At 41.8% G+C, this 26,161-nt stretch overlaps 1 protein-coding gene across 1 annotated transcript in view; it reads left to right on the top strand.

The window, feature by feature from the left end:
- Window positions 1–23,380, top strand: part of HS1BP3 (HCLS1 binding protein 3) — a 52,429-nt gene extending 29,049 nt beyond the window's left edge. The window contains exons 5-7 of the mRNA XM_082480945.1: window positions 10,177–10,328; window positions 10,799–10,934; window positions 21,531–23,380. Coding sequence (XP_082337071.1) covers window positions 10,177–10,328; window positions 10,799–10,934; window positions 21,531–21,777 — 535 coding nt within the window. The 3' untranslated portion in view covers window positions 21,778–23,380. The remainder of the gene's footprint in view (window positions 1–10,176; window positions 10,329–10,798; window positions 10,935–21,530) is intronic.
- Window positions 23,381–26,161: the final 2,781 nt, after the last annotated feature.

The following is a 26,161-nucleotide window of genomic DNA, read 5'->3' as shown; positions in this document are numbered from 1 at the left end:
AAGGTCTGCTGTAGCATTTCTCCTTACGGATTCAGATCCTGAAACGTCCTGGGTCTGTGTTTCTTGTCTGAAATCGTCATTCTTTCCTCCAACATTGCTACAACCACTGTAACACCAGGGAGTAGAAGCTTAAAACATTGTGCATTTATTTGTAATTGCTACTCCCCTGCTGTCATCGGCATCACTTCCATCACTTTTCCACTAGTCCCTCCCACTGACACAGATTAGTGATCTAATTTCTGCTCCCCTTGTGTATTCAACAAAAGATCCCTCTTACCAAACCTCAGTTAATTTCTCACATCTTTTCAATTTACTAGATGGCTTATTTTCACCAGATTCTCCACTGATATAAAATGGTGTAACTTTAATATGCTTTGAGTCCATTTAGGGCTTGTGAGTCAGCAGACTAGCCCAAAGGATCAACTTACTTGCCCAAGCTCACACCGTAAGTCAAGAGCAGCTAATCCTGAAGAGAGCTCTCCTTTGGCTAATAGACCACTATCCGCTTGCTGCTTTTTGTCCCTGCAGAGGCCCGAGGTCTCACGTTGTCTGGGATTTGAGAGCCTGAGATGTTTACCAGCATTTCTAGCCACAGTCTGTGTTCCCTGATCCATTTTCCCTGCTTGCATCCCTTGCAGCACATGAATCTTCGGTGTTTCTAATCCAGCCAGCCCCAAGGGGGGACAGCTGGCAGTTGCAGATCATCGGGTAGCTAAGAGGAGCAAGGAGCAGGGTCTGCAATGAATCAGTTGGGTGGATCTGCAGGCTCGTGTCACTTGTGTCAAGTCATAATTCTCTGGAGATATGAGATGCTAGTTGGAGGTCTCGCTGAGATCATCCATCTGCCATCTCTGAAGAGTGCTGTGGGAATAACAAGTGTCGCTCTGGGTGAGTTGAGCTCTGACAGATTTTTTGCCAATAGGAGAGGAATGATTTTTGGTTATGATTTTAGAATATTTTCATGGTTCTTAAATAACACCAGCGCTGAGCTGGATCTCACGCATGAGCCAGAACACTTGTAAAGACTACTTAGTTCTTCTTTTAGTCACATGTTTGTGGATTGCTTGCATTTATCAGGTTTCCGCAATTCAGCGCCAACCTCGCTGTGCTCCACAAAGGGCTCGCAGTGCTTCCCCAGCTGAACCCGTCCGTTCAGCGTGACAGCCGGCTGTTGTGTGCGCTGAGCTCGGTGCTCAGCCCCTGAAATTACTGATGTTGCAAAAGCTCATGTGCTGAGAAGTCAGGCCAGTTAGCAATGAAAACATAAATAGGAATCCAATTTAAAAAATGCAGAACTATGTCAGCTCTTTTTCTGCTTGCAGCAGAAGGAAGCCCCTTGGCAGCTGCCGCTGTGGAGCCTCAGTGCCTCGCTTAGGAGGGAGAGTTTTGTGTCTCCGGTGCTCCCTGGTGTGACTGTTCTTGCCGTCTGACCTCCAGCAATGTCTGCAACATCAGAAGTGGTATTGCTTCGTGCAATAAGCATATCCGTGGCCTGGGGTATATTTCACCCAGAGCAATTTTATCTTACCTCTGTTACAAAAAAAAAAAAAAAAAAACCCAACGCAGGAAACCTCTAGGCAGAAAAGCTGCGTTTTCTTTTTATGGAAGAGGTTTTGATCTCGTGACAGCAGGAGAGGCAGCAGTCGGAGCACAGGGTTGTGTCTGCAACAGCGGTATCATTTAGCTCTGACAATGTCTCACTGTGTCTTTCTCTGTTTTATTTCCTGTGGATCCATCTCTGCGTTGTGGTGAGAGGTTTGTTTTACCCACGGCGCAGCCAAGAGAAAAAAGTGACCTCTGTGAACAGCAAGATGGGGGGGGGGGAGGAAGGCAGTGGGGAACCAGGCTCAGCCCCATCTTCCCTCCTCAGGCTGTTATCATGGAGCAGTCGAGACCCTGTGCTTTTGAAGCCGTCTGCCTCTGAGTGCAAATACTGCTTGGCTACTGCTGGAATCTGCTCACTGCCTTGGTAACCAGCCCTTCTCTGGCTTTTCTTGAGCTCTCTAGATGTAGTGTGACAGGTATGTCAGGCAAAATTTTAGACTGGAGCATCATTTGCAGTTTGCTTGAGGTTTTCTGTAGGTTGGGGGTGGGTCTGGGCAGGTACCAGGCAAAAAAAAAGAAGGGCGCCCTTCAGACAGACTTTTACATGGAGACTCTGAGATTAGAGAAGCCAGAAGTTTTTTGATGCAAACTTCCTCTCTTGTTATATTGGCTATTTGAGGCTTTTCTGTTCACAGGCAGATAAAAACTAGAGTTGTGCCCGCAGTCTGGGTTCTTGTACCCATTCTGCTTTTGGATGTGGTGAGGAGGGAATTCTCGTGAGGCAGCAGCATGGGGGAAATGGTCTCCTCCCGAGGAGCACAACATGAGGCCACGAGCCTGTCAAACATAGGTGTCAGGAGACGCTGCTGGATATGATGGCACTCTGTTTGCGAGGAGGTAGAGATTAGGTAACACAAAATTAAATCTTTATAAAGTAGATGTGGAACAGTGAGGCTGCCTGTCCTCGGGAGGGGCACCAAGCAGTTGCAAGTCCTGATGACTTTACCAAGGCCTGTAGTGACAGGACAACTTTAAAACTTTCAGCTTTAAACTGAAAGAGGAGAGGTTTAGATTGGACATAAGGAAGAAGTTTTTTACAATAAGGGTGGTGAGGCACTGGAACAGGTTGGCCAGGGAAGTTGTAGATGCGCCATCCCTGGAAGTGTTCAAAGTCAGGTTGGACGGGGCTTTGAGCGACCTGATCTAGTGAAAAATGTTGTAAGAATTCTTACCACAACACTGGATACTTCCAGTACCACCAATTCCCTATTTGTGAGGCTGCCTTTTTTTTGGTGTTTGCTCCTGAATCTGTTGAGCATGTGGCAGATAACGTGCTCGCTAGCTGGTTCTTTTCACACCCTGTTAGTTTCAGTGTGGTTGACTTTGTGAAACTGCTCAGGACGTTTTGTGAAGAATGTGTCATAAAGGGGCAATGTTGGCAGGTCGATTTCATTACAGTTGTCATATTTATATTCTTGTCATGTTGCACATTTTATTGCTGAGTTATACTACATGTCGGCATCACTTTACAGGCATGCAACACAGTATTTGCCCAAGAATCTGTTGTCTTTGGAGCTACAGACCTGTAACAATTATTAATTAGTGTAAGATAATGGATTTTTTTCTTAGAGTGTAATTTTTGTAGGCTCAAAACATAAATCTAGGGCCTATTCCTGACAGTAATCTCATTACCTTGGATAGTGACCTTAAAGGAAATAGATCAAGGAATAATGTCTGGCAGAGTTTATAAGTCCAAACTCTTGGTCCTGATGTTTTCCTGATAAAGCTTCCTTTCTACATAAAGATTTTATGTTTATTTAAGCTTTAGCATGAATTTTATCTTTTGTTGAAAACTGACTGGTAAGCATCCTTGTTTATTTTTGGTGGTTAGCAGTTATAGCTGCTTATCATTTGTGATCAGCTTTGACCTCTTCCCTTTCTCTTGCTTTGATAATTTGCCTACTGTTACCTCTGCTTAATTTCATCCTTTTTTTTTTTTTCCTTACCCTCCCTTCTGCATTTTCCCACTTTCCCATGGCAGCTTCCTGTTTCTCCTTCAGCTACAGCCTGTGGTCTTTTTCTAAAGCATAATTTGACCAACAATAATAATCTTGAGAGTTAAAGCAGAAAAAGAAGAGTCTGGAACAGGTCTGGAAGGTAAGAGTTATATGATGTGGATGGGGGGAGAAGAGGGCTGAAGATGACAAGGAGGCCTAATTGTCAGTCTGGAGGATAAGGCAATATTGCAGATTCTGGAGGTGGAGCAAGAAAGTGTCTGATACTGGCCAAAAATTTGGGGAAATGGATTGAGGAGGGATGCAAAGGGGAAATAGGAAGATATTGGGTGGAGACTGCAAGGACTAGGCACAGGGAAAATAGACGGTGCTCCAGAACAGCGAAGCAGAGCAAAAATCAATGTTTCTCACCCTTTATCAATTTGAAATCAAGTCTTACCAAACATACAAACAGAGAAAGAGAATTAGGGGCATAATAAAAACTGGTATACGCCAAGCCCTGATGCTGCCATCATCGTGCTTGCCTTGTAGTCTTTTACTAATTCATAGACTGAACAGCAAGACATAATATTCTCTCCTTCTCATCCCACCAAAGCCATGGAGAAGAACCAAAAAGAGAGGGTTTCATCCCTCCTTGCTTGAGGTGTCTGAATGCCTAAGTTAATGCAGAGATAGCTCTGGCTGATTCTCTGCAGAGAAGCAGATACCTGCAATGCTGCAGTGAGATCCCTGTCCGCAGGAGCTGGAGGATAGGAGCTTCCATTGTCCTGGTCCAGCTTTGGAAGAAAATGGTGGGAACTCTCAGGGCTGCTATGTCAATCCTTGGATAAGATGCCATCATTACCCAAGCCTGTAGGCTCATAAAAAGAAAACAGCAGCGAGATTCTGCAAGACTTTAGTAATGAATGCTCTTTTCATTATTTACTGATTATATCTGATTATCTGCCTTTCTTTAACTTTACCAAGCATTAAGGCAGTGCTTCAGCCCATGCTTCTTTGTGTTGTACTTTTCTAATTTTTAAAATAGCTTTATTTTTAGTCCTCTGTAACCTCTCTGAAGTTCTAAAATGTGTTGAGTAGTTACATGCAGGGTGCAGAAAGATGCCTGGCCAATTTTTTCCAAAACCTGTTAGTGGATGTTACCTGGTGTTGCGTATTTGAAAATGTGCCTCATTAACTTGAATGTTAGGATAAGAACTATTTCGCTGTTGTCAGAAACCCTGAAAGTACCATTCAGCTGCTTTGCAGATGAAACCCAAAATACTAGTGAGTTTTTTGGCTGTTTCACATCGTTATTGGCAACTTTATTACGCCTGTCTTGATCTGGACTGGTGTCCTCGCTGTGGTTTAATTTAGTCATGAAGATATTTTGAAACTTGTCTTTTGTTGTCCTTAACTTGTTCGGCAAGTCTCACATTCTGATTTAGTCTAGAAAATCAAAGGAAAATGGTAAAGAAATTTCCTTTATGTTAATTTTCTTTCTTTGCAATCTACCCTGTAGCCCTTGTTCCCTTGCCAGGCATATGAGTGCCCGTGTGCTTTATTAGTTATTCAGCTGAAAACTTTTTAGGAAATGTTTTTGTATTATGATTGTTGCTAATGAGCTGTATACTAAACAAAAGTTGTTCATCTGTGGTCTTGTTGTCTGTTTTCAAGCTATATTGAAAAAGGATGTAATCAGAAAGTTTAAGGACAGATTATAAAAACAGCTTGGCTTCTTTTAGGAAAAACAGGTACTCCTGAGTGCTGAGCCCTTCAGAAAAATCCCTCCATAAAATCAGGTCCCTGGATGGGAGCTGAACTCTTGAAAATCTATTCCTTCAGGCTTTCTCTACATCTGTTGCTCTGCTGGAACAGTAGTCCAAGGCTGGCCTAATCTGGGGGCTGCAGCAGGAGAAACTTTGCCCGCAATTGAGTGCTATTCTTCCAAATGACTTCTAATGGGAGATTTATTCCATCTATTATGCATTATCTTATTTTGGGACATGCCAGGGTCATTTAAAACACTGTAAGTTCCTGTGATGTCCACAAGAAAAAGATTTCCGTGTGAGGTAAAGTATCCCTGTGGCCAGCGCTTGTCACGGTTGCTTAATGCTTAGCAGTCAGGCTGTGTTGAGATGACTGGCTTAGAATTTCTATTCAGCATCCCTTGCCCAAAGCGGATGAGAATGACCCCTTTTGTCTTGTCTGTTATTATCAGGAGGCTTTGGAAAATGAGCACTGTTGAATGAAAAGAAAGCAACAGATGACATTTTGTTTTCTGCATGAACTAGTGTATAGATTCTTTGTTTTTCAGAAATGGGTTTTGAGAAGATGTGCTAATATTACTGCTGTTTTAGCAGTAGTTCTTTTGTTCGGGCCCGAATGTAGATTTGTGGAAGTTGGGGTTTCTAATTATATTAGTGATCTCTTTCCTTGTAAAATCCCATGGATACCTAAAATATTAATATATATATTCTGAATAAGTCTTTTTTATATGACTGTAACATTCCTTTGCTGGAGCATAATCTTATTTGTATAAAAAAAGAGATGGTCGTATTTTCAGAATAAGTTCTGAGTATTTTAGTCTGTGTGCTGAGATTACACTTACTCTGAATAATGACACACACTTACTCTAAGTAATTACACTCACTATTTTAACCCAGTAGTGAGCATGGGTTAGGGACTCCTGTCTGTATTGAGCACAATAGACATGCCCTTTGATTTAAGCAATGCATCACCAAGCATTAGGTCTAGAGATCCAATATGTCAAAATACAGCTATCACACATACAGCTCTGGAAACCTTCTGATGTTGGGACTGTCTTGGTCATCCTCGTCGCTGGTTTTTACAGCTGACCAGAAAGCTTTTCTGCGTTATTGATGTGCCAGTGAGACATGGAGGCTGCCAAACAAGTGACCTACATTGTGTCGGTAAACAATAACATGAAAATTGCACTCACAAAATGAGTTAGGTTTGAAAGTAAGTGTATTCTGCATACAGGGTTTTGTTGACATTTTCATGGGTGATTTGAGAATCATTTGGGAGCCAGGAGTCTCAGCTGGATTTTGAAGTGTGCCACAGCCTGACTAGGTGGATTCATATACCCTAATTTTTGATCATCCAGTTTTGGTCCATGTCAATTAGGAGGCTAGTCTTTATCTACAGTCATTTATGAGGCAGGTTTTTTTGCATTCAGAGCAGAAGACCGTAGTATTACTTGAGTCATTCTCACAGTGCTTCATGTATAGAAGTCAATGAGCTCAACTGGGTAAATAGGTATGGTTCCAGAAATCTCTTCAGCTGAACAAAGGTTACATCATCTTTAGGGCTGGTTTGTTTTTTGTTAAGATTTTTAAAATTCACTAGAATGATGTTCCAAGGTTCACTTGTTTCAGCAATGAAAAAATAGCAATGACACAGGTCAACTTCTGCCAGCTGGATGCAGGTAGTTTCAAAATGTCAGATGCAAGGTTGCGAGTGTGATGTATGAAGAAGGTGCTAATGAAGTGCAGGGCTTGAGTACAGTAATACTCTGGGAGGCTAAATGTTCCTTCTGTCTTCCCAATAGCCTCTGCAGCCCTGCACCAGCTTACTGCACCCTAGCACATCGTGATCACTGAATTAACTATCCTTGCAGCTTCCCCTCTGCATGCCTACCAGCACGTGGCTTCACGATCAGCTCAGGTCCTGCTAAGTCCCTGGTCCCCTGCTTATGGGGACATGGCAGGGATATAGAGAGAGACGATGAGAGGGCAGTCGGCCACACACTCAGGCCAGCTGAAGCTGACTGAGAAACCAGAACCTCAGACAGGCTCCAAAATTTCTTAAACACCCTTTCTCATCCATTAACCTCTGCTCAGCAGTGCACAGCCTAGACTGACACAGCTAAATACAGAACCGTGGGAATCCTGTTTCCCAGTCAGAGACTGACCTCAACAGAGTCCCTGTATGGGTATGCTGGAATGACTTGGCAGTCCAACTGTGGCTTCCTTAGAAGGGCAGTGAGGGGAAACAACTTGAAGACAGAAAAACAACTTCTTCATGTTCCTACTGGTAGCAGTCAAGCCCCGTGGGTTTGGCCCCATGCCCTGTAACTGCCAGTGGAGTCCCCTGGCAAAACAGAAAGTGAGCCAGCGTAAGTGGGCTCTTTTAATGGCTAGACTAAACAGAGAGTTATTACCAGGACCTTTCAGTTCAATTAATTATGTTTTACGTGGCTGTTCTTTATGACACTCTCTATGATTCTCTTCCCTTTCCTCAGTATTTCCCACCATTCTGATACTCTTTGCTGAAAATATTTTAGCCAACTATTAGTCAACTCCTTGTTAACTTCACTGGGGTGGAGAGCTGTTGCTTGGAAATGTATTGGCTCAGGTATATAAGTACTTGTGGCATAACAGACTCCTATGCATCGGGAGAGCTGTCATAACTCTGGATGGACAAGGGATCTTGTCAAAGACTTTTTGGCACTCTGTAGGTTGGCAATCCTCATCTATATTGTCCTTCACTTCTCAAAGACTACTTTGCGAGGCATGAATTATGCAGATAAAGGTTGCTTCTTCCCTAGTAGATTGGATTTATTTGTGTCTGCTAATTTTAATCAATTTGTCAGCTCTGAAAGATTCAGTCTTACTGTTCTTCTGTTTCTGTTGTTAAACAGAAGCTGTAACAGCTCTCATTTTTTACCTTTTCCTTTGATACTTAGGTTCACTTAAGTGATAGATTTCTTACCACAGTTAATAAAGCAATGAATTTGAGTTTGTGCAGAAATCCTGGGTGAGAGCTGTCTGGCTCCGATTTTGTCAGGTTTTGGAAGAAGGCTCTTTGACAAAAGCTTTAGTTTGAGACAGTTCTTTGGAGCTGACCATTCAAAAGTAGCTCATATTCAGAAGTCACTCAAGGCATATCCATAATGAATATAAATGCCAAAAAAAGAAAGCCATGGAAGTTTCTTCTGTTTTAAAAAGAAGGTTTGTATCATAAATAGTTCAGCAAATTAGTCACTAACAACTGCAGATACCTTTAGTATATTGAATAGGGTATATTTCCAAATAAGGCCATATTTACATTCTGCATGAGAATTGCTCTTAGGTCTCTAAAGTGCAGCATTTCCCATTGCTAAGAGATGAAGTGGTGGTAGCAAGGTAATATCATCCATGAGTTCTATTTTGGTGATAATAAACTTGTGAAAATAACTGGAAGTAACTGGACTCCACTCTTTTGTGTGCAGCTGTAATCGGAAGAGGATTTTACAAGATTCTTTAATGTAGTTGGAATGTATGTGTAATCTTTTGACCTTGTTCTTAGTTTTTGATGACTATGGCATGTTAAGTACTGATAATTGGCTTTGCTCTAGGCTGAAACCTGACCTGCTCTCTGCAAAGGGGAAGATCAGATCTTCTATTGTAAGAGGCACTCAAAGGGGCTACCTTAGAAATTGCAAGGCCGTGACTGCTAAGAGTAAAGATCTCTGAAATGTGGCAGTTTCTTAGGAAGGACATGCTATCCTAAGGAATGCTTCTTTTTCATTTTAGTTTGCATTGGACTTTTCATCCCAGGATTTTTGTCCTGTTCTCTAAATTTTCCTTTTTATGCCATCTGGTTTGCCTCATAACTCAAGCTGCCCTACTGTGAAGCTGCCTTGTAGCTTCAGCTAGTGAAATGTGACTCCTAGGTATGAGACCACGAGGCACACGCTTTTCACTTTATTCTTGGAATGGGATTCAGCTCTCCTTGTTTAAGCCACATGCAAATGAGGCCTCTAATCCAAACCCGTTTTTAACTTCCTTCTTCAGCCAGGGGGAGAGGAGGACATCTTTGGAGGTTTATTGCATCCAAATATCAGTGTTCATAGTAGATGGGATTAATTGTCCTATGGAGATGTCTATCTCTTTCCACTGAGTTGAGAAGAAGCCTAAAAATTAACTTTGTCTCACTGTCAAATTTTTAGAAGACTAAATTTAGGGGAAGTTAATCCTGTCCTTGGTTCTAGAAAGTACTGAGTGACATTTGTAAATTCTGCAAATAGCAGTCTGTCCAACCAAGCATATTCCAGTCACTGCTTGCTTCAACTGAAAGGTGAGGTAGTCTTCATATCATGTCTCCTCTGGGGAGGATGAGGGGAGTGTCTGACACCTTTATGAAAGAAGTATGCGGCAGTCGAAAACAACAGCAGGCACTGGCATGGCAATGGAGCCAAAGAGATTTTAAAAAACCTGTCCTAAAGGGATCAGTGCGATGGTCCAACCTGCACTTTATTTTTCAAGCCATCCCTTTTCTGTCTGTCTGTGACAGTATTGCTGGAACTGCTGCTCTTCTTTCTTATTTTAAGCTTTCTGCGTGGAATCAGGGTGGTAGTTTGCACTATATGGCATTGTTAGCCCTGCTCTTCCAGTTCCCATTGGGTTCCTTGATAGTTGTTAAGGATACAAAACATGAGCACAGGTAGAGTATGTCAGACCAACAGTCCCTCCAGCTCAATCCTGTTTCTGTCAGCAACTAAAAGATGCCTATGTACCTTTCTTTAATCCTTTCCCAGCCTCCATCTATTTTCAGTTTATAAGACTGTCTAGCTATAAATCTTTCCTGTTAAATGAAGAATTGTTGCTGACTTTCCTGTCTCTTATGTTTTTAGAACTAAAAAAACAAAGAAGGCATCTGCTCCTCCAACCAAGGAAGAGAAGCCCAAATTAACCATTTTTGAAGAGGAAGTAGATCCAGATGAAGGACTCTTTGGCCCAGAAAAAGATTTCTCGTCAATTGGTCCCAGGAAGAAGATGAAAGAGAGTAAATCTGTTCTATATTTGTATATACACAGATTGTTTTATCTAAAACACGTGTATAACTGAGCTTTTAATATGTAATGATATGGAGTATACAGGCTAAATAATGACTTGGGAATGTTAAGGCAAATCTTCAGCTGAGGCAGAACCATCTAGAAGCATTCAGAAAGACCTGTAGTTCCCATAGCTGTTCACTATTGACATTTTGGGCTTGGATATTATAGGTCTGTGGGAGCTGGCTGTTCCACTGTCACTCACGCCACACTAACAAGAGTAATGTGACCTACTTTTGAGCGCAAGAAGAAAGCAGATTTACCAAGTCCTGAGAGTGCAGAGTATCACGGCACTTTGTGGATTGGAAGTCCTTGTAAAAAAAGAATTGTCTACATGATCTTTTTTTCAGCCCAGTAGCCAGATTTACTAGCTAGTGTTAATGCAGATTTAACCACAGCAATTTCTGGTTTCCCTTTCTAGATCTGAAATTATTTGAAGATCCAGACCTTGGTGGGATGGTAAGACTGGGTGACTCACTACTGCTGCCAGCTGCCTGTAAGAACAAGGAGTATGTGCTGAACACGGGTCCTGAGGAGGACACTGAAGAACTGCTCAGGTACACATCTCAAATCTGTCATGTAGGGTGAAGTTGGTCTGAGGAGTTATTTAGACCTCAAAAGAGATGAATTTGAGGGCAAAGCTTAAATACTTTGAATGCTAACTGTGAATCAATACTTGTACTTACAAGTAAAAGGCAAGATATGTGTCATTGAGCTTGGAAATCAGACACATTAAAAAGGAAATTCAGAAGACCCTTTGAGAAAGGTAGGGTGCAAGATCTTATTCTGTGACTCCAAAGGAAGGCCCAAGGCATGCTATCTAGTCTTTGTTTTCTAACATGACACTTTCTGGAAGTGATCCACAGGAGGTGAAAATGACCTCCATTATGAAAAGTGAGAAACAAAGCCCAGAAACAAAGAGGAATTCAGCTTCAGTGAGCTGAAATCAAAGGCTCTTGCCACAAGAGGAATGATTTTCTGCTAGTGGCTCACAGACCTCTGTGCCCACTTGCAGGAGGAATCCTGTGCGCAGCTTTAAAGGACTCTCATTAATCACCCTACATTTAATTTTTAATCTGATGGAAAGGAGGGCTGGAGCTCACAGTTACAGGAAGGAATAATGTACTTGCTCTTACTCTTACCTGCCCCCTTGTTAGCGTAGTGCTGGAACGTATCATCACTTAATGTGTTTTATTCATGACATCTCTCCCAGAAGGCTAGTTTGCCTGCACTGATAATGCTCAAGAGATCAAGCAGGGAGCCAATGCCTAGAGAGACCAGCATCAGCAGGGAATCTGTACAGCAGTAAAGAGTGAAATTCATGCCTTCTGGATCTCAGACTGGCATCTGAATGATGAGGCCAGCCTGCTTCCAGTGCTAATTCTTGCCAGCCAGCTCCTGTTAGGATGTATGAATTCCGCAGCAGGTACTAAACCCAGGAGAGAGAATCTGTGTGTTGTTTCAAACATCTCCTGAAGCAGGAAGTTTTGTAGCTATTGCTTTACATGTGCAGAAGTGCTAGCCATCTTAGCAGTAAGTAATACCTAACTTAATTCAAACAGAGGTTAAATTGGGTTGGGTGCCATCGCACATTACATCCTGACAGCCCACCTGATGTTTGTAGAAGCTGATGAGGCAGGACATGACCTGATTTAATGCTGTGGTATATTGGGAGCAAACACGTATGTGCTTGCAATATTTTTGTGTTTGCTTCTCCTCTGCTAGCAATCTCGGCATATAGTGCTTGATCCAGATTATTCATACAGCTAGGAGCACCTGTTTCAATGCAGTCCTTGCATTATTATCCAGTAGTGGAGAGAGCTTCCCATCTGTCATGTTAATATCCTTTGGATTATATGTTTTCTCTTCATCTGTGGCAGAGAAAGGTCTCTGAAGTCTGCTCCGAGACCAATAGACCATGCTTTTAGATCAGTATGGGGTCATCAGTGTTAGCAGCACATACAGATGTGGAAACCCATGGGAAAAGATTACATTTCTTTTAAATTCTGGTAGTTTTCATTTATTCTTGAATTGTCCCAGTGCTTTCAGTAGTTGACAAGTCATCAAGATCCCATTGGAAATGAATACACATAACAAAGCAGAAGATCATGCCAGCAGTCCAATGGGAAAGTTGCTAGGGAATCCAATGGCAACTCCTGGCTGTGCAAGAGGTATAGGCAGACAGGTCAGGATCTGTTGACCTGTTCAGGTGCCTAACATCCTCTGAAATCGCCCTGATAAACCTAGTTTGCAGTGTTATCTGCACACCATAGGGAGCTGATGGACTGAATTGCAAGGCAGCTGGGGGTAAAGGAGTGGCTGTTAAAGGAGGGAAGAGTAGAGGCAGTGGTGTTTTAACCTAGTAGAATGTTTCACCTCTCCTGTATGTAAATTCATTGAAGTCACCTGAAATCCTGTAGCTGAACTTTCTAAAGTGGTAATGAACAGTGCACTTTTCTTTCTGTTTAGCTGGAAGCCTTAGCAGAACTGTCAGGTCTAATGTAGAGGCAACGTTTGAATCATCTCCCACCTTCCCTTACCACCAGACTAGTGTTACATCTTTTTGCAGGGCAGTGCCACAGTCTTTTCCATACAGTGACCCTTTGTGGTGAGAAGAAACATTGAAAAAAAAGTTGAACCTTGCAATCTCTCTAGCATGGGGGCTTGAGCATATTTTGAGGCCTAAGAATAAATGTTGCCTTTGCCCTGTAGATGTCAACAATCCCTCTCCCCTCCCAAAGGGGATTGAAGAAATCTCTCCACAGCCCTTAGATCAAAGTGGGAGCTGTGACAACCCATTCCTTTAGTGGGCTACATCCGTGTTAGCTACTAGAGGAGAACTGGCAGACGTCTTGGTCTGTAATATCATACAGAAAATTTGCCTGGACGCATTTTGTCAAGACCTAAGACTGCCCAGAGCTATGATGAGCAGGTGTGTGGTAGGTCCAGAAACCTAGACATGTTCACTGTACACAGGTGGATTAGCCGAATAATGCAGATGTGGTAGCTCTTGACCTATGCAGTGTACATTTGCATATACCTCATGGTCTGCTCACATGCATGTGGTAGATCCAACAAATGTCTGACTTACTGGAAAATGTGCTTTCCAATGAATCATGGGCAGAGATAGGAGAGCATTGCCTAAGGCAGAGGAAGGCAGAACCTTCTTTCAAAGGGAAGATGGGAAAAAGATGATGTTCAGAGCAGAACACAGGAGCAACCGAGTCCTTTGTGATCTTTGTGGTACCTGAGTAGTTGTAGCAGCAGTAGCACCGCAGCGCTGTCAGCACAGCAGTGAATCCCCAGCAGTGACTTGTAACTCTTGAGGAAGAGACTATTACAGAGACAAATGAGTCTGCAAAATGTGTGTGGGTTGTGCTTGTCACAACATGAGGGAGAAGAGAATATGATAAATGTTCTCATTGCAAACTGAAGACTGTGCTTTCTGTGAATACCTGCTCAAATGAAATGAGAATTACTATTTTAAATAGAATCACCTACTTTACATTAAGAAGTATTGAGCTTTGAGAAGAAGCAATTGTTTTGTAAGGGTAATGAAAGATTTCTTTTTATGGCAAAATACCCATGTCCATTCAAACAAACACCTTCCTCTGCTTTGACCAGCCTTTTACTGGTTACTAATTTCTTGTCCTACCAACAAGTATTAAGTGATGATGATGGAGAAACTAGGTGAGCTACCTCACTCTAACCACTGGCATTGTAGATATAGGCACTCTTTCCTACCACTAGGTCTGCCTTAATACATCAGTGAGATGCCTGTAGAGCACTGTACTTGCAGGTACTTCCAGAACTTGTGGAAGAGAGATAAATGGCTGTGGTAGGAACCAGCAAGGTCAAGTCCCATCATGTTGCCTTCAGGAAAAAAGGAGCAAATCATACTTTTCCTTCTTGGGATGTGCTTTGAGAAAGGGAAGGATAGATAACCAAGTCTTTTTGGCTTATCTCTTTGCCACGGGGATACGGAGGAATGCAGGCTCTTTGGTGAAGTCCTGGGTCCCATTGCTTTTGACTGTTCCAGAGTGCGAGGTGACCAACTGCAGTGATGTGAAAGGGTAGCTTTCTCAGATGTTAGGAGAGTTTTCTTTGGGAATCAATTTCAGACCAGGCTTCTCTTTTCTCCTGTCGTTTTCCTGGGTCACATCATACCATATAAAGATTCCTTCTGGATGCATTCAGCCATTTACTTCCACTCTCAAAGCTTTTCTTCAGGTCTGGTTTCCATTTAAGCTAGAGACAGAAGTCAATTTCTGCAGAAATCGGTATCTTGCAAACTCTTGCATTGTGGATTCTCATGCAGTCTTATTTTCTCATCCCTGTACACTCAGTGGTCACAGAAGTGCAAATTAAGTTTTCATGCAGCAGGACTGCAGTCAACCTCTTCTGCCTCATTAATCTAAATTGTGCCTGCCTGGTGTGATGGATCAGGTTTTTGTGGAAAACCAGTGCTAGAACTGATCCTGTGAATGTTGCAGCAGCTCTCTGGGCCCACAGAATTACATAAATTATGATACATCCTAGCCTGAAATAATTAACGCAGTTGTCTGAACAGCTTTTTAGGAGAGATTTAATTAACTTCACCTTTGATAATGAATAGGGAGTTGAACTGGAAGGAAGCAGCTGTCAGTGTAACATTTGGCTTTCTGTTCCATTGCTGAGAACAGTGTCAGCAGCAGGATCCCAGTTCTGCTGCTCGGTGATGGTAGACCTGGCATGTTCATTCTTAGGGTTACGCTGATCTAAGACTGCTGGTGTTGACGGGGACAGTCCAGCTCTTACCTTTATGCTACAGGTGTGTCATCCTGCCCGTGCCCTTAAAAGATGAATTTTGTCTGTTTTTACAGGCTGATCTGTATATACAGCTGCAAGCTGTGCCATCAGTGATGCAAATGATGACCCTTTCAGGAGCATTATATTGTTAGAGGCTGAAGCTGTTTGTGAAACCACATCCTAACAATGGTCACTTCTAAACACTGTTCAGTCCACACAGCTTCTTGAGCAGGTTTGTTAGCTTTGGGTTTGCCAAGGAACTGTTGCCACCCTTGAAGGAGAAAGAGTTTGTATGTTCTTCATTCAGCAGGCCATTAGCAGATTCTGACTTCAGAGAACATGTATCTTCAGACTAGCGCAGAGTCATATGAGACACCACCTCCAGGACCACACAATGAGAAATGCTGTCTTGCTGTCCTGAGGATATGAGCACCATAGTTGGGAAAAGAGCTTTGAGAAACTCCAGAGGGTTTAAATCTAGACCCTTGGCAAAGGGTTATTTGGGTGATGGGCAGGTGGCAGAGGAGGTTGCAATAACTGAGTCAGAAATTTCCTGACCACTCCAGGGCAGTTTCCCTTGCTTGTTGTGACCTGACTGTGGGGAAAGAACCTTGATTTGGCTGCAGTAACTTTCAGTAAACAAACTTTTCCTACCAGTTTTTGGTGGGTTTTCCGAGAGAATTAAAAAAGAGCATTTTCTGTGATGGTTTTCAAGGATTTATTTTGTTCATTTCATTTTTCCTGGGATGCTACTTACAAACACTGGAAGAGCTACAAAGTAAATTTGGCCAACAGAGTAGGAAGGCTGTTGCCAGACAGGAAACATTAATTCTTGCCCTGTCCCTAAGAACATGTATAGGTTGTATAGAATAATGCGGAAAGGTGACCTAGAGTCCTTGTCTCTCCTAGTGTAACAAGAAATGTGTTTGCTAGGCTTGAGATTCACCAGATATCAACCGTCCTGCCCAAGGTTACTTGCATTTTTGACAGCCATCTTCAGCTGAGGGGTAAAAGATGCCTGTTCTCCCCTGCTCCAGCTATGCCTTTGCCTGGTGATTGGGGAACTTTCTACAGAAGCAGGAGACGGAGGTTTGAACTTCTTCAGGCTGCGGAAAAATTGAACCAGCTCTCTGGTTCAAATTGTAAAAATTGAATTGTCTCATTTCCTGGGTGAGTGATCTAATCCATAGGCTGTTTTCCTCACGGAGCTTCTTGTGGGCATATGCACGTAGGACTTGCCTGTACTAATGAGTCTATTCTCTGGCCCTTGGCCAGACAGCACCACCGGGCAGCATCCATGCTGTTAGACTCTCTCCAGCTCCAGAACAAGGTGACTGTGCACAGCTGCCTGCTGGGAATGGTCCCTGTCCCACACCAGCTCTGAGTTGTGCCTGGGAGTTTTTTGGAGGAGGGCTAATCTGTCCTAAACCAAAGCTATGCTAGTGGTTCTTCTAGCATTTGAGCAGTACAAACTCTCACGTTCCGGTGTCCAGACATATTTCCTGGCACTGGTTAAAGTACCAGTATGAATTTACCTGTAATGGATTGCAGGAGGGGAGATACCTCCTACACAGCCCTCTGTGCTTTGCACTCCTGTGGTTAACTCCAGCCTGTATAATTTCCATGGGCCTTATTAGACATCACAACGTCTCTACTGACCATAGCAGAAATGATGTCAACAGATACTTTGAAGCCTCCAGCCTATTTTTGGGCACAAGTCTTTTCCCAAGTCATATATGTGATATTATCTCTCGTACTTGGAATTAACACCAAACAAAATAAAGACACCAATAATAAGATAGGAAAATATAAAAGTCTATTCTGCAAGAAGTGCTGTGAGTTACATAACCTAGCTGCAAGCATGATCCTTTTGGGTACTTCAGCAAATTATGGGAGTCTTTGTCTCTTGCTCTCATTACTGCTTCTCCTCATTAGAGTATTTCCAGCAGGCAGAGGTCACTGTCCCCATCATGCTGGATGCCACACACGCACGTAGTCATTCCTGTCCCAGACATCTTGTCCAGATAGACAGGACAGAGTTCAGAGAAGTGGCATCTAAAATGTTGATGTTTTGATGGCAGCTGCGTCCGTCTCCAAGTGAGAATTCATTTACTCACTTGAAGTCCACATGCTAGCAGTCATATCATAGGGCTTTGTGACAGCCTTTCTTCAGTAAGGGTTTTGATTGCTTTCTGTGTCTGGAAACAAAGAGATTTTCCACCAACAGAGTCCATGAATCAGCACAACAGTATGGCAGGAATTTTAAACAATGTGGTGCTGCTTTTCCATTACAGAAAAAGAAAGAGACTAATTAGAGAATGATTAATTACATGGATTCTGTGCCTGATTGTCTATAAAAAGATGGGGGTGAGGGTAGGAAGGTTCTTCCTTTAATCTCCTTGTTATTTCAGAATAGTTGCTTGATTTTTTTTCTTCCTCCTCCTGGTCTGGAGTTAAATATGATGGTAGTTATGCACTGTAACAATTCCTTTGCTTCTCAAGAAATAGAAGTCCTTGTTTCTATCTCTGGCTGAGGCATTTTGCGTTTTACCTCTTAAGTTTTCCAAATACAGTTGTGTCTCACATGATCAAATGGCAGTAGATCAAAGAGTTTGCCTATCACTGCAGCACTGAAAAGCAGGTTTTGAGACAAAGACCACATATTATCTGCAGTGTTCTCTGGAAAAGACTTATGTCTAACCAAGGTCTTTAAAAAATCCAGGATGAAAAAAGGACATTTACATGATCAGCTTCCACCAAGTAGAATTTTTGGCTTAAAAGCATACTACCAAAAAAACCCCACCCCCACCCCTCAAAAAAACCCTACAGCCTACTGGACTGCATCTTTTGGGGTATTTTATGACTATGCTGAGTAGTTTTGTTGCTGTGATTATTACAGAAATTAATATAGAGCCACGCAAGAGTAGAGAATCCAGGTTAATGAGCTGTATTTACTGCTGCCCCTTCTGGGCAGTGCACCTGGTTCAAAATCATGCTTCCTCCGTATATGATCTGTATGTATATGTATGTATTGTTCATCTGGTTATTATGGTTTTGTTATTTATGACCAAAACTTTATGACATGGACACTGTTTCATTTACTGTTTGTTTATGCCAAGGAGGGAGGTATCAGATCAGCTAAAGAAAGCTATGCTTCAGAAATACCAGCCCTAACATGTTTTGTTTATTACACAGCAATGAGAACAAGAACATGTCTTGGCAATGTGATCACAGGTGTGATATCTCTTGAATATCAGAGTCTGCAGCAAACAAAAATGCCTGGTCTTAAATTAAATTAATTTCTTCTATGTAGATGAGGAATTCAGAAGGAGGGAATACGGTGTTTTGTAAGTTAGGTGGGATATGTCACCCACAAAGAATCAAGAAAACAAAGAGACATCAGAAATCTTGCTATCTAAATAAAAGAGAATATAATATCCAGAACTGCTTGGGGCATGAAATTTGAGGTAACAGCAGGAGCTGCCTGCTGAACTACAAAGTCCACAAGATAGAGTTCAAGGTGCAGAGCTCTGAGACAGTGGTCCAGCTCTGTCCATCACTTGGTCTGTTTAGGTACTTCCTAGTTTTAGATGTTAGTGTTCAGGCAGTTGATCCTTTTTAGATTCCCTTTGGGAGTCGCAAAAAGATCTGACTTCAAGAACGGTTTTATCTTAAAGGGTTCTGACACTTTACAGCAGAAAATTCAGGCTAATCCTTGTTCACTTTATGGCCAATTCATGGTGAGTGTAGTTTGTTTCAGCCTGGACAGTGCAGTCATAAGTACCTCACAGCTTTTAATAAGGATGAACATAAAAAAGAAACCCTTGAAATTATACCATTTTTCTTAATAATAGTGAGATCCTTAGCTGAGGATGCTGGAGCTCCTCAAGTACCTGTGGTTTTAACATTCAAACAATGTACACTAGGGATGGAGCAATAAAGTGCCTCAGATACATTGATTCCTCTGTTGATCATGTTCCCCATGGTCCTGGCCAGTTACCCAAGTAAGTCGCTTCCCAAATTATGGAAGAGCTCAGCTTTGCTTTAACTCCCTACTTTATTTAAACTGTCTGCAGAAGGCCCCAACAATTGTTGTGCTGTGTGGTAGAGGCATTTACAGTATCTCTCATAAGGCTACCAGTGAACAAGGAGAGAAAGGGAGAAATCACAGTCCTGTTTAGTCAACAGAAGTTATCCCAGTGGCTTCGCAGGGGTCTGGATAACACACCCCACCCCCCCCGCCTCCACCCACAAGACAGCCTCATTGCCTGGCAGTGAGGAAGATATGAATTACAAAATATAGATGAGTGGAAGGACCAAAAAATGCTTGACATTAAATGAGGTGAGACTTCTTCGTGCTCCAGGGACTGCCTACCTATGGGGCTTGTAGAAGAACAGATCAAAAAAGGCACCTTCCCTCAAATCCCTGTGTGGCATCCTTTTCCATTGAGTGCAGCTGCTTCAACAAACCCTTTCCAGTCACCAGGGGCTCAAATGAGGAGCTTCAGAGAATCCTCCCAGAGAGAAACAGCTGTTGTCTGTTCTCTTAGTCATATCTCCATTTGCTCCTTGCCATTTGCCACGAGATTGTTTTGGGTGCTGTGACAACAGAGAACATCCAGTCCATCTTCCTGGACAGAGGGACTCTGCCACCTCTTGATGCTTTAGCAGAGACAGAGGCATCTGTCTAACCAACAACCACGTGGGCTGCACGTGTGCTGCCAGCTTCGGTCTTGTTTAAGAATTGTTTGACCAGACTTACTTTTCCTCACGAGACTTCTAAGAGTGAACTAAGTAAAACTACTTGAAGATAATACTAGCACTGAAGAAAATTTCAGTCCCTTTGGAATAACTCCTGCACCTTAATTTTCTCTCCTAGTTCATTTGTAGCTTCCCTGTCAGGCTGCCCTTTGGCTGAGGCAGAGGGAGTTTTACTGCTGGCACTGTTACAACCTAATGGGCTGATTCAGTTGGTACTGAAATTTGAAATTTGGTAAAAGCAGGTCTTATATCAGTGCTTGTAAACAATGAAATGGTTAAATCATATCACTGCCTAAGATGCTACAGTTGTAGAGTAAGCGTGTCGCACTAGAGCTGGGGTTTGGGGAGGAGATATCTACATATTACAAACCTGCTGGTCATCTTGATCCTTGGTTCCTGGTCCCCCATGTAAAAGTTTTTGCTTGCAGTTCTTATCCTTTAGTTTTCTTGATTTTGTATGCTACAGTTAGGGGGTGGAGCCTTTTGGAAGTTGTGTATTTTGTAAGCACATATAGTTATGCATTTTATCAGGGGCTTCACTTTTGTAGCTGGTTGTTACACAGCTGATGATCTGCATGGATTGCTGGTTGGGTTTTGACTGCTTAACAGTTCTTTATCAATCAGGCCTTTGGGAAATTAACAACTGTGTGTACTTCTTATGGTATTTTGTTTGACCGTTGTGCTCAGAGGACCAAAACAAGAGGCTATTTTGATTCAGAGCAGAAATTACTGTGGTCTGTAAAGACTTTTCTAGCTATGCTAACTTTTATTTTGCCATCTCTGCTATATCTTTTAGAGATGAGGTGTGTCACAGCCTCTTTCCCTTTCCTTCACATAATCACTTTCCAAAGGTTCTCTTGGAGTCACAAGACTGACTGTTAAGAGGGCTCTCTCAAAATCTTCTAGCAGCTTCAATGGGAATACACAGCATGCTGTGTCTTTTGGTAAGGTCAAACAATCCAGGTAGAAAACATACTTAACTGTTTCAGGTGTTTTGGGATAGTTCACTAGGAAGTAGGAGTATTTCCTAGTGAAATAGTCACCAAAAAGAGTTGTTGTATATGTTCACAGATTGCAAAACTCCTTCACTTCCTTTGGAAGCAAATGTGAATTTAGTATTTTTAAAGCCGTTAGATTTTCCAGTTTCTCATGATTGAGCATGGGGGGTGCTCAATCTCAGTCTTGGGGGATGGGGATGAAGAGGAGGCAGAGCTGAGTGTGAAAAATTTTACTATCCTATGAAAATTTCTGAGCTCTTGAGCAAACTATCCTGTCACAGATCAGAAGCATTTTTTTCCCAAACTAAAATCCATTTCTTTTTATTTTGAAAATTGCAAATTTATTTTAATTTAGACATTTGAAAAGGTGTTGTAAAATTAATTAGCTTGCATGTTGAACTGAAAAATCACATTAGTTGTTATAAAAAGGCAGGGCTTATTTTGGTAACACTGAAACTTTTATGAAAAGCTCTTCCAAAAAGAGAAATTCATCAAATTTGATCCTTTCCGGCAGAAAGTTTTATTTTGCAAGAATGCATTTTCTTACAAAACAAAAAGCAGTTCAGAAATTCCCAAAATGTCACTGGTGTTTTCTTCTCATTCCAGAGTTGAAGATGATTTAGAGAAACTCTTGAAAGTAACCTCCAAACCAAAACCTAAGGTTCCATCAAAACCTAAGGTACCATCAAAACCACCACTGCCTCAGAAGCCAGCAGTTGCCCCGAGGAGCACTAGTTCATCTCCACTGGCAAAGCCAAAGGAAAACAGGATTCAGACAATGAATGAAGTGGACATTCTCAAGTATATCCAGGAAAATGAATCTGTCGACAACCAAGATACAAGTCTTTTTTGAACATACATATTTTTAAAATGTAATGATGCCTTCTTGGCCTAAACTCCCAGTGAGCTCATGTGACAGTAGCAAGAATTGACCAGATCTCTTTACTGTCACAGTGCTCATTTGTGTACCATCATATAGAGAGCAGCAAGTTTGACTAGCAGAGGCTTGACATGATGTTTTCAAAACAGTGCAGTTGTGGTATAATGTTGGCTTAGATTCCCAGGGTTTTAGGGAGTATGGACAAGGCCATAGCACTACAGGTTGTCTACTACTATTTTAGTATCAACATAGTACAGTTTTTTCCAGTTCAGTCCTGATTGAAAATGGTAAGCAACAGCAAACAGTGTTCAACAAATGGTCTGAGGCAGGACAGGATGCTCTTCCTGTCATTTTACACAGTGTATTTCAGCTCACTGGGAAGGTCATTTTCCTTTTATCCTGTGCATTTTTGTAGCAGCCTTTTCTTCCCTGACTGGTATTTCAGTAATTTATAACCAGGAACTGTTAAATATAGGTAATAGTTCCTCTGTAGTTCAGAGAAACACTGAAATCCCAGCTAAGCCTGACAATCTGCTGCTTTTGTTGTCGTGCAAATGCCAACACGTAAGAGAACTTGTAGGACTGCAAATACTAGACACTGTGCATCTCTGGCCCCTGGGGAGAATGTAAGTGACTGAAGATGGCTAAGAGTGCAGCTCCAGACATATGCAGAGGTTGCAGGGTGTAGGAGGTTTGGATGCTGTAGGACTCTAGTAAACCTACTCAAGATTCACAAGGGCTAATTTCTTCCAGGCAAGTCTTCCTGGGCTCCACTGTAGTTAATGGAGACAAAGAGATTTCTCCAGGAGGTTAATTCAATGCAAGTGTCCTAATGGAGGAACTCTGAATTGCTCTCTGGAGTCACTCTCTCTTTCTCCTTCCTTTCTCCCAGAACTTAAAGAAGCAGCCATGGTGATTTATTCCACTAAGCTAAAATGAGTTTTTTGATAAAACAGTGATCTGTTCATTACTATGACAATGGTTAAAACAAGGGAGGACAAACTTGGGATTATCCAGAGGAAAAAAAAAAAGAGGAAGAAAATATACTGGAGAAATTTTAATATGCAGGAAAAGAAAAACATGGTAGAACAGGCATCCCAGACTATCCCCCTTCTTCCCTGGCTCAGGCACTCTGGTTGAACTTGCTGATTTGCCACCTAATGTGGGTTGATAACTTGCTGTCATGTAGAAAGAGATTCCTGAACTTATTTGGTGTGTGTTCTATCCAGATGTGAAGACAAGCTCCCCAGAGGGAAAATATTAGTATATTTAAGCCATATCCCTATCCCCAAATTTGCCTTTCTAATATAGAACAAAATAAACAGAAAGCATTATATATATATATTTTAATAATGACATAATTTCTATTAGTATTAACTTTTTAAGCCAATGGAAAGTATCTTTGCAGGGGGGTTGGACTAGATGACCTTTGAGAGTCCCTTCCAACCCAAATTATTCTATGATTCTATGATTGATTCTGTGATTCTATGATAAAGGTATTTTGGTTTCATGGGACAGTTAAAACGTTACCATTAGCTCTTGTCTATGTACAGTATGTTTCAGTATAATAAAATATTTTGCTAACCTGCAGGTGTTATTGTTCTCTAGGTTGTACAGTAGCAGCGAATTGGAGTTAAAGGATAGATTCCATTTAAGAGGAGGAGCGTTACATGGTGTTAAAGTGCACACTCAGCTAAAACCCTGTGTAAATAAGTATGAAACCAAGAATGGAGCTGGGCTCATATTTCCTTTGTGAGCAGCTAAAGATAAAGCTATATATGGGCAAAGGTAGTACCTGATCCTGTCTGTTCTCACAGTGTCCTGGTGCAATTAGGAAGCTTGTTTATCCCATCCTGCAAAAGGGGAACAAAAGCACTGAGGAGAAAATAAACGGCTTGCCAGAGAGCAGGCAGAGAATAGCAGGCAGGAGAAATTCATTCAGGACAGCCTTCCTATTGCACTACCTGCTGTCATGGACAACCACTGTATATTTAACTGAGGGCTGAGGAATCTTGTTCTCCACTTTATTCAGCACTATTCGGGAGACTGCTTGCGTTTCTGTACTTTTGGCCTACAGCCCATCACGTGGCCTGAACACTGCTAACACATCCATATCGAGGGCCGTGGATTTAATGATCAGTAGCCTGAGTGCTGATCTTCACCCTTAGTGGGGAATCAACAAAGGAAAAGGATTGAGATTTCTTTAAATAAATTAGAGAAATCATAGAAGAACAGAGCTGGCAGTGACCTGGGAAGACTAGTTTGTCCACCATCTGGCCTGTGTTCTGCTGGTGGCAGTTCTGACTGGCCAGAGCAAGGTGGTATTGATGTGAGGCTGCAACTGGAAGAGTAGGCAGATACCAGAACTGGACATGGTGGCTGAACATTGTTAGGCTAGAGAGATACCTGAGCATGGGCACCGAATTATTCTTGCAGTGGCAGTAATTATGCCTGTATTATCTCTCATAGACATTTTTCTAACCCATCATTAAAAGCATGTCTGGCTGGAGAGCAGCACTGGAGATGTCATATCCTCCCTGGGTGTGCCATTACAATTCTTTGCCATCCTATTGGAACTGTTTTCCTACTGTTTGACATAACTGTTCCTTCCTGCAACTTAAGTTCGTTACTTCTAATTCTCATCAGCACAGAAAGAGAACAAAGTATATTCCTTTCAAGTCTCTTTTCTAGGCTGAACAACTCTTCCCAGTGAGGGTGGCGGCAAGACAGGTCAGGACATCACTACAGTACCAGCCTCTCATGACTTGGTGTGCCCTAGATGAATGTTGTCATCTTGTGTTGGATTTCTCCCCTGGTTTTAGAAGAATTACTGCATATCCACATACCAGCTTACCAGAGGCAATAAAGGATGCCAGCATCCCACACCCTTTCATTAACGCCACTTGGTGCAGTGACACAATGTGCAGCCTTTGTTCCAGCTGGGACTATGTTTTTCTTTCACTGTTCCTCATAGCGATGTCATCTGTCTGCCTTCTACCACCTCTAAGAGCTCCACTCAGAAATGGCTCATGCTTTTGCAAAGCAGTGGGAGGGTAGACATTATATATTACCATCATAACCATGGGAACACTCCCAGTAATACTGATGTAACAATAATATAGCTGTATCCATTTTGAATGGGCAAAAATATTTTGCCCCCAGCCCTCCCTAAAATTGTCAAATTACCTAAACAACACAGTGAAGGAAGAGCTGTTAATTGTTTTCTGTGCTAGATTTTTAAGATGACTTTAAGGTCAGTGTTTTACTTCAGAAAAAAAATCTATCTTTCCTGTCAAGGAACTAACATAAAAGGATCCTTCATAAATCCCAGTGTTACGCAGTTGTTCTACAATGCAAATGTCTAGCTGCAGTAATATTTATAGACACTTAGAGGTGAGTTACAGTCCTTGAATAAATTATATATAATGAATCATTATTATACAAGAGAAGAATGTCAGACAAATGTAGCCCAGAAAAATTGAACATGTTATTTGAAATGACATAGGGAAACCACACAACATACTTTGCATCCTGCCAGACCAGAACTTTCATTTTTTTCATACATCACTTCTAGTAGCAGCTATTTTATTAGCCTGCTCTTGACAACTCTTGAAATTCAATTATGGACTCTAATGTAGCTCTTGGCTGACAGGCATCACCTTTTGACATTAGTAATAGCTAGCTCATCAGAAGATTTGAAAAGCAAGATAGTTATATTTAAACCCTTACAAAAGATGTTTTCTTTAGTGATTAGAACTCGTAATGGGTATCGCTGTTGCTTTAGAATCTGCTTCTTATTTTGCATAACCTCATGCTTGTTACGTGCTACAGCACTAATTAACAAATAACATTATATACGTCATTATTTGTGTCACAGTTAAAATACTGATTTCATCAAGCTAGTTATTTCACAGATGACCTGTTCAGGTCTGTTCTGTTGCTAAGTTTTTAGGAAAGCTAATTCCCACATAGCATATCAGGCCTAGTTCTGTCAGTGCCAATTTGAGTTGAGTCTACAAAAACATATTAACTGAAACTGATATTTCTGCTAATCTTTGCGCAGATGTTAGCTTCTGCAAAGAAGCTGAGCTTGGTACAGCAGAATACACAAGCAGCCTGTGATTTAAGGTTGTGGAAATCCAGCACGCTCATGGGGCACTGAGGCAGTAGCTAATGAAAGGAGCCTGTAAATGACCAATCCCTGTGGTCATTAGATTTAATATAGAGTACAAGAAAGCACTGATATTTCACTTAAAAATGTGACTGTTACTAATGTCACCAAGGATTCTTGAATCTGTGTGTGTCTGTGCATCAACCACGTTTCTTATCAATCGATGCAATCACACATTTGTGACAG

The sequence above is a fragment of the Vanellus vanellus genome (assembly GCF_965231255.1).
Source record: "Vanellus vanellus genome assembly, chromosome: 3".
Lineage (NCBI taxonomy): Eukaryota > Metazoa > Chordata > Aves > Charadriiformes > Charadriidae > Vanellus > Vanellus vanellus.
The sequence above is the reverse complement of the archived record's forward strand: the minus strand, read 5'-3'. Positions and strand labels throughout refer to the sequence as shown.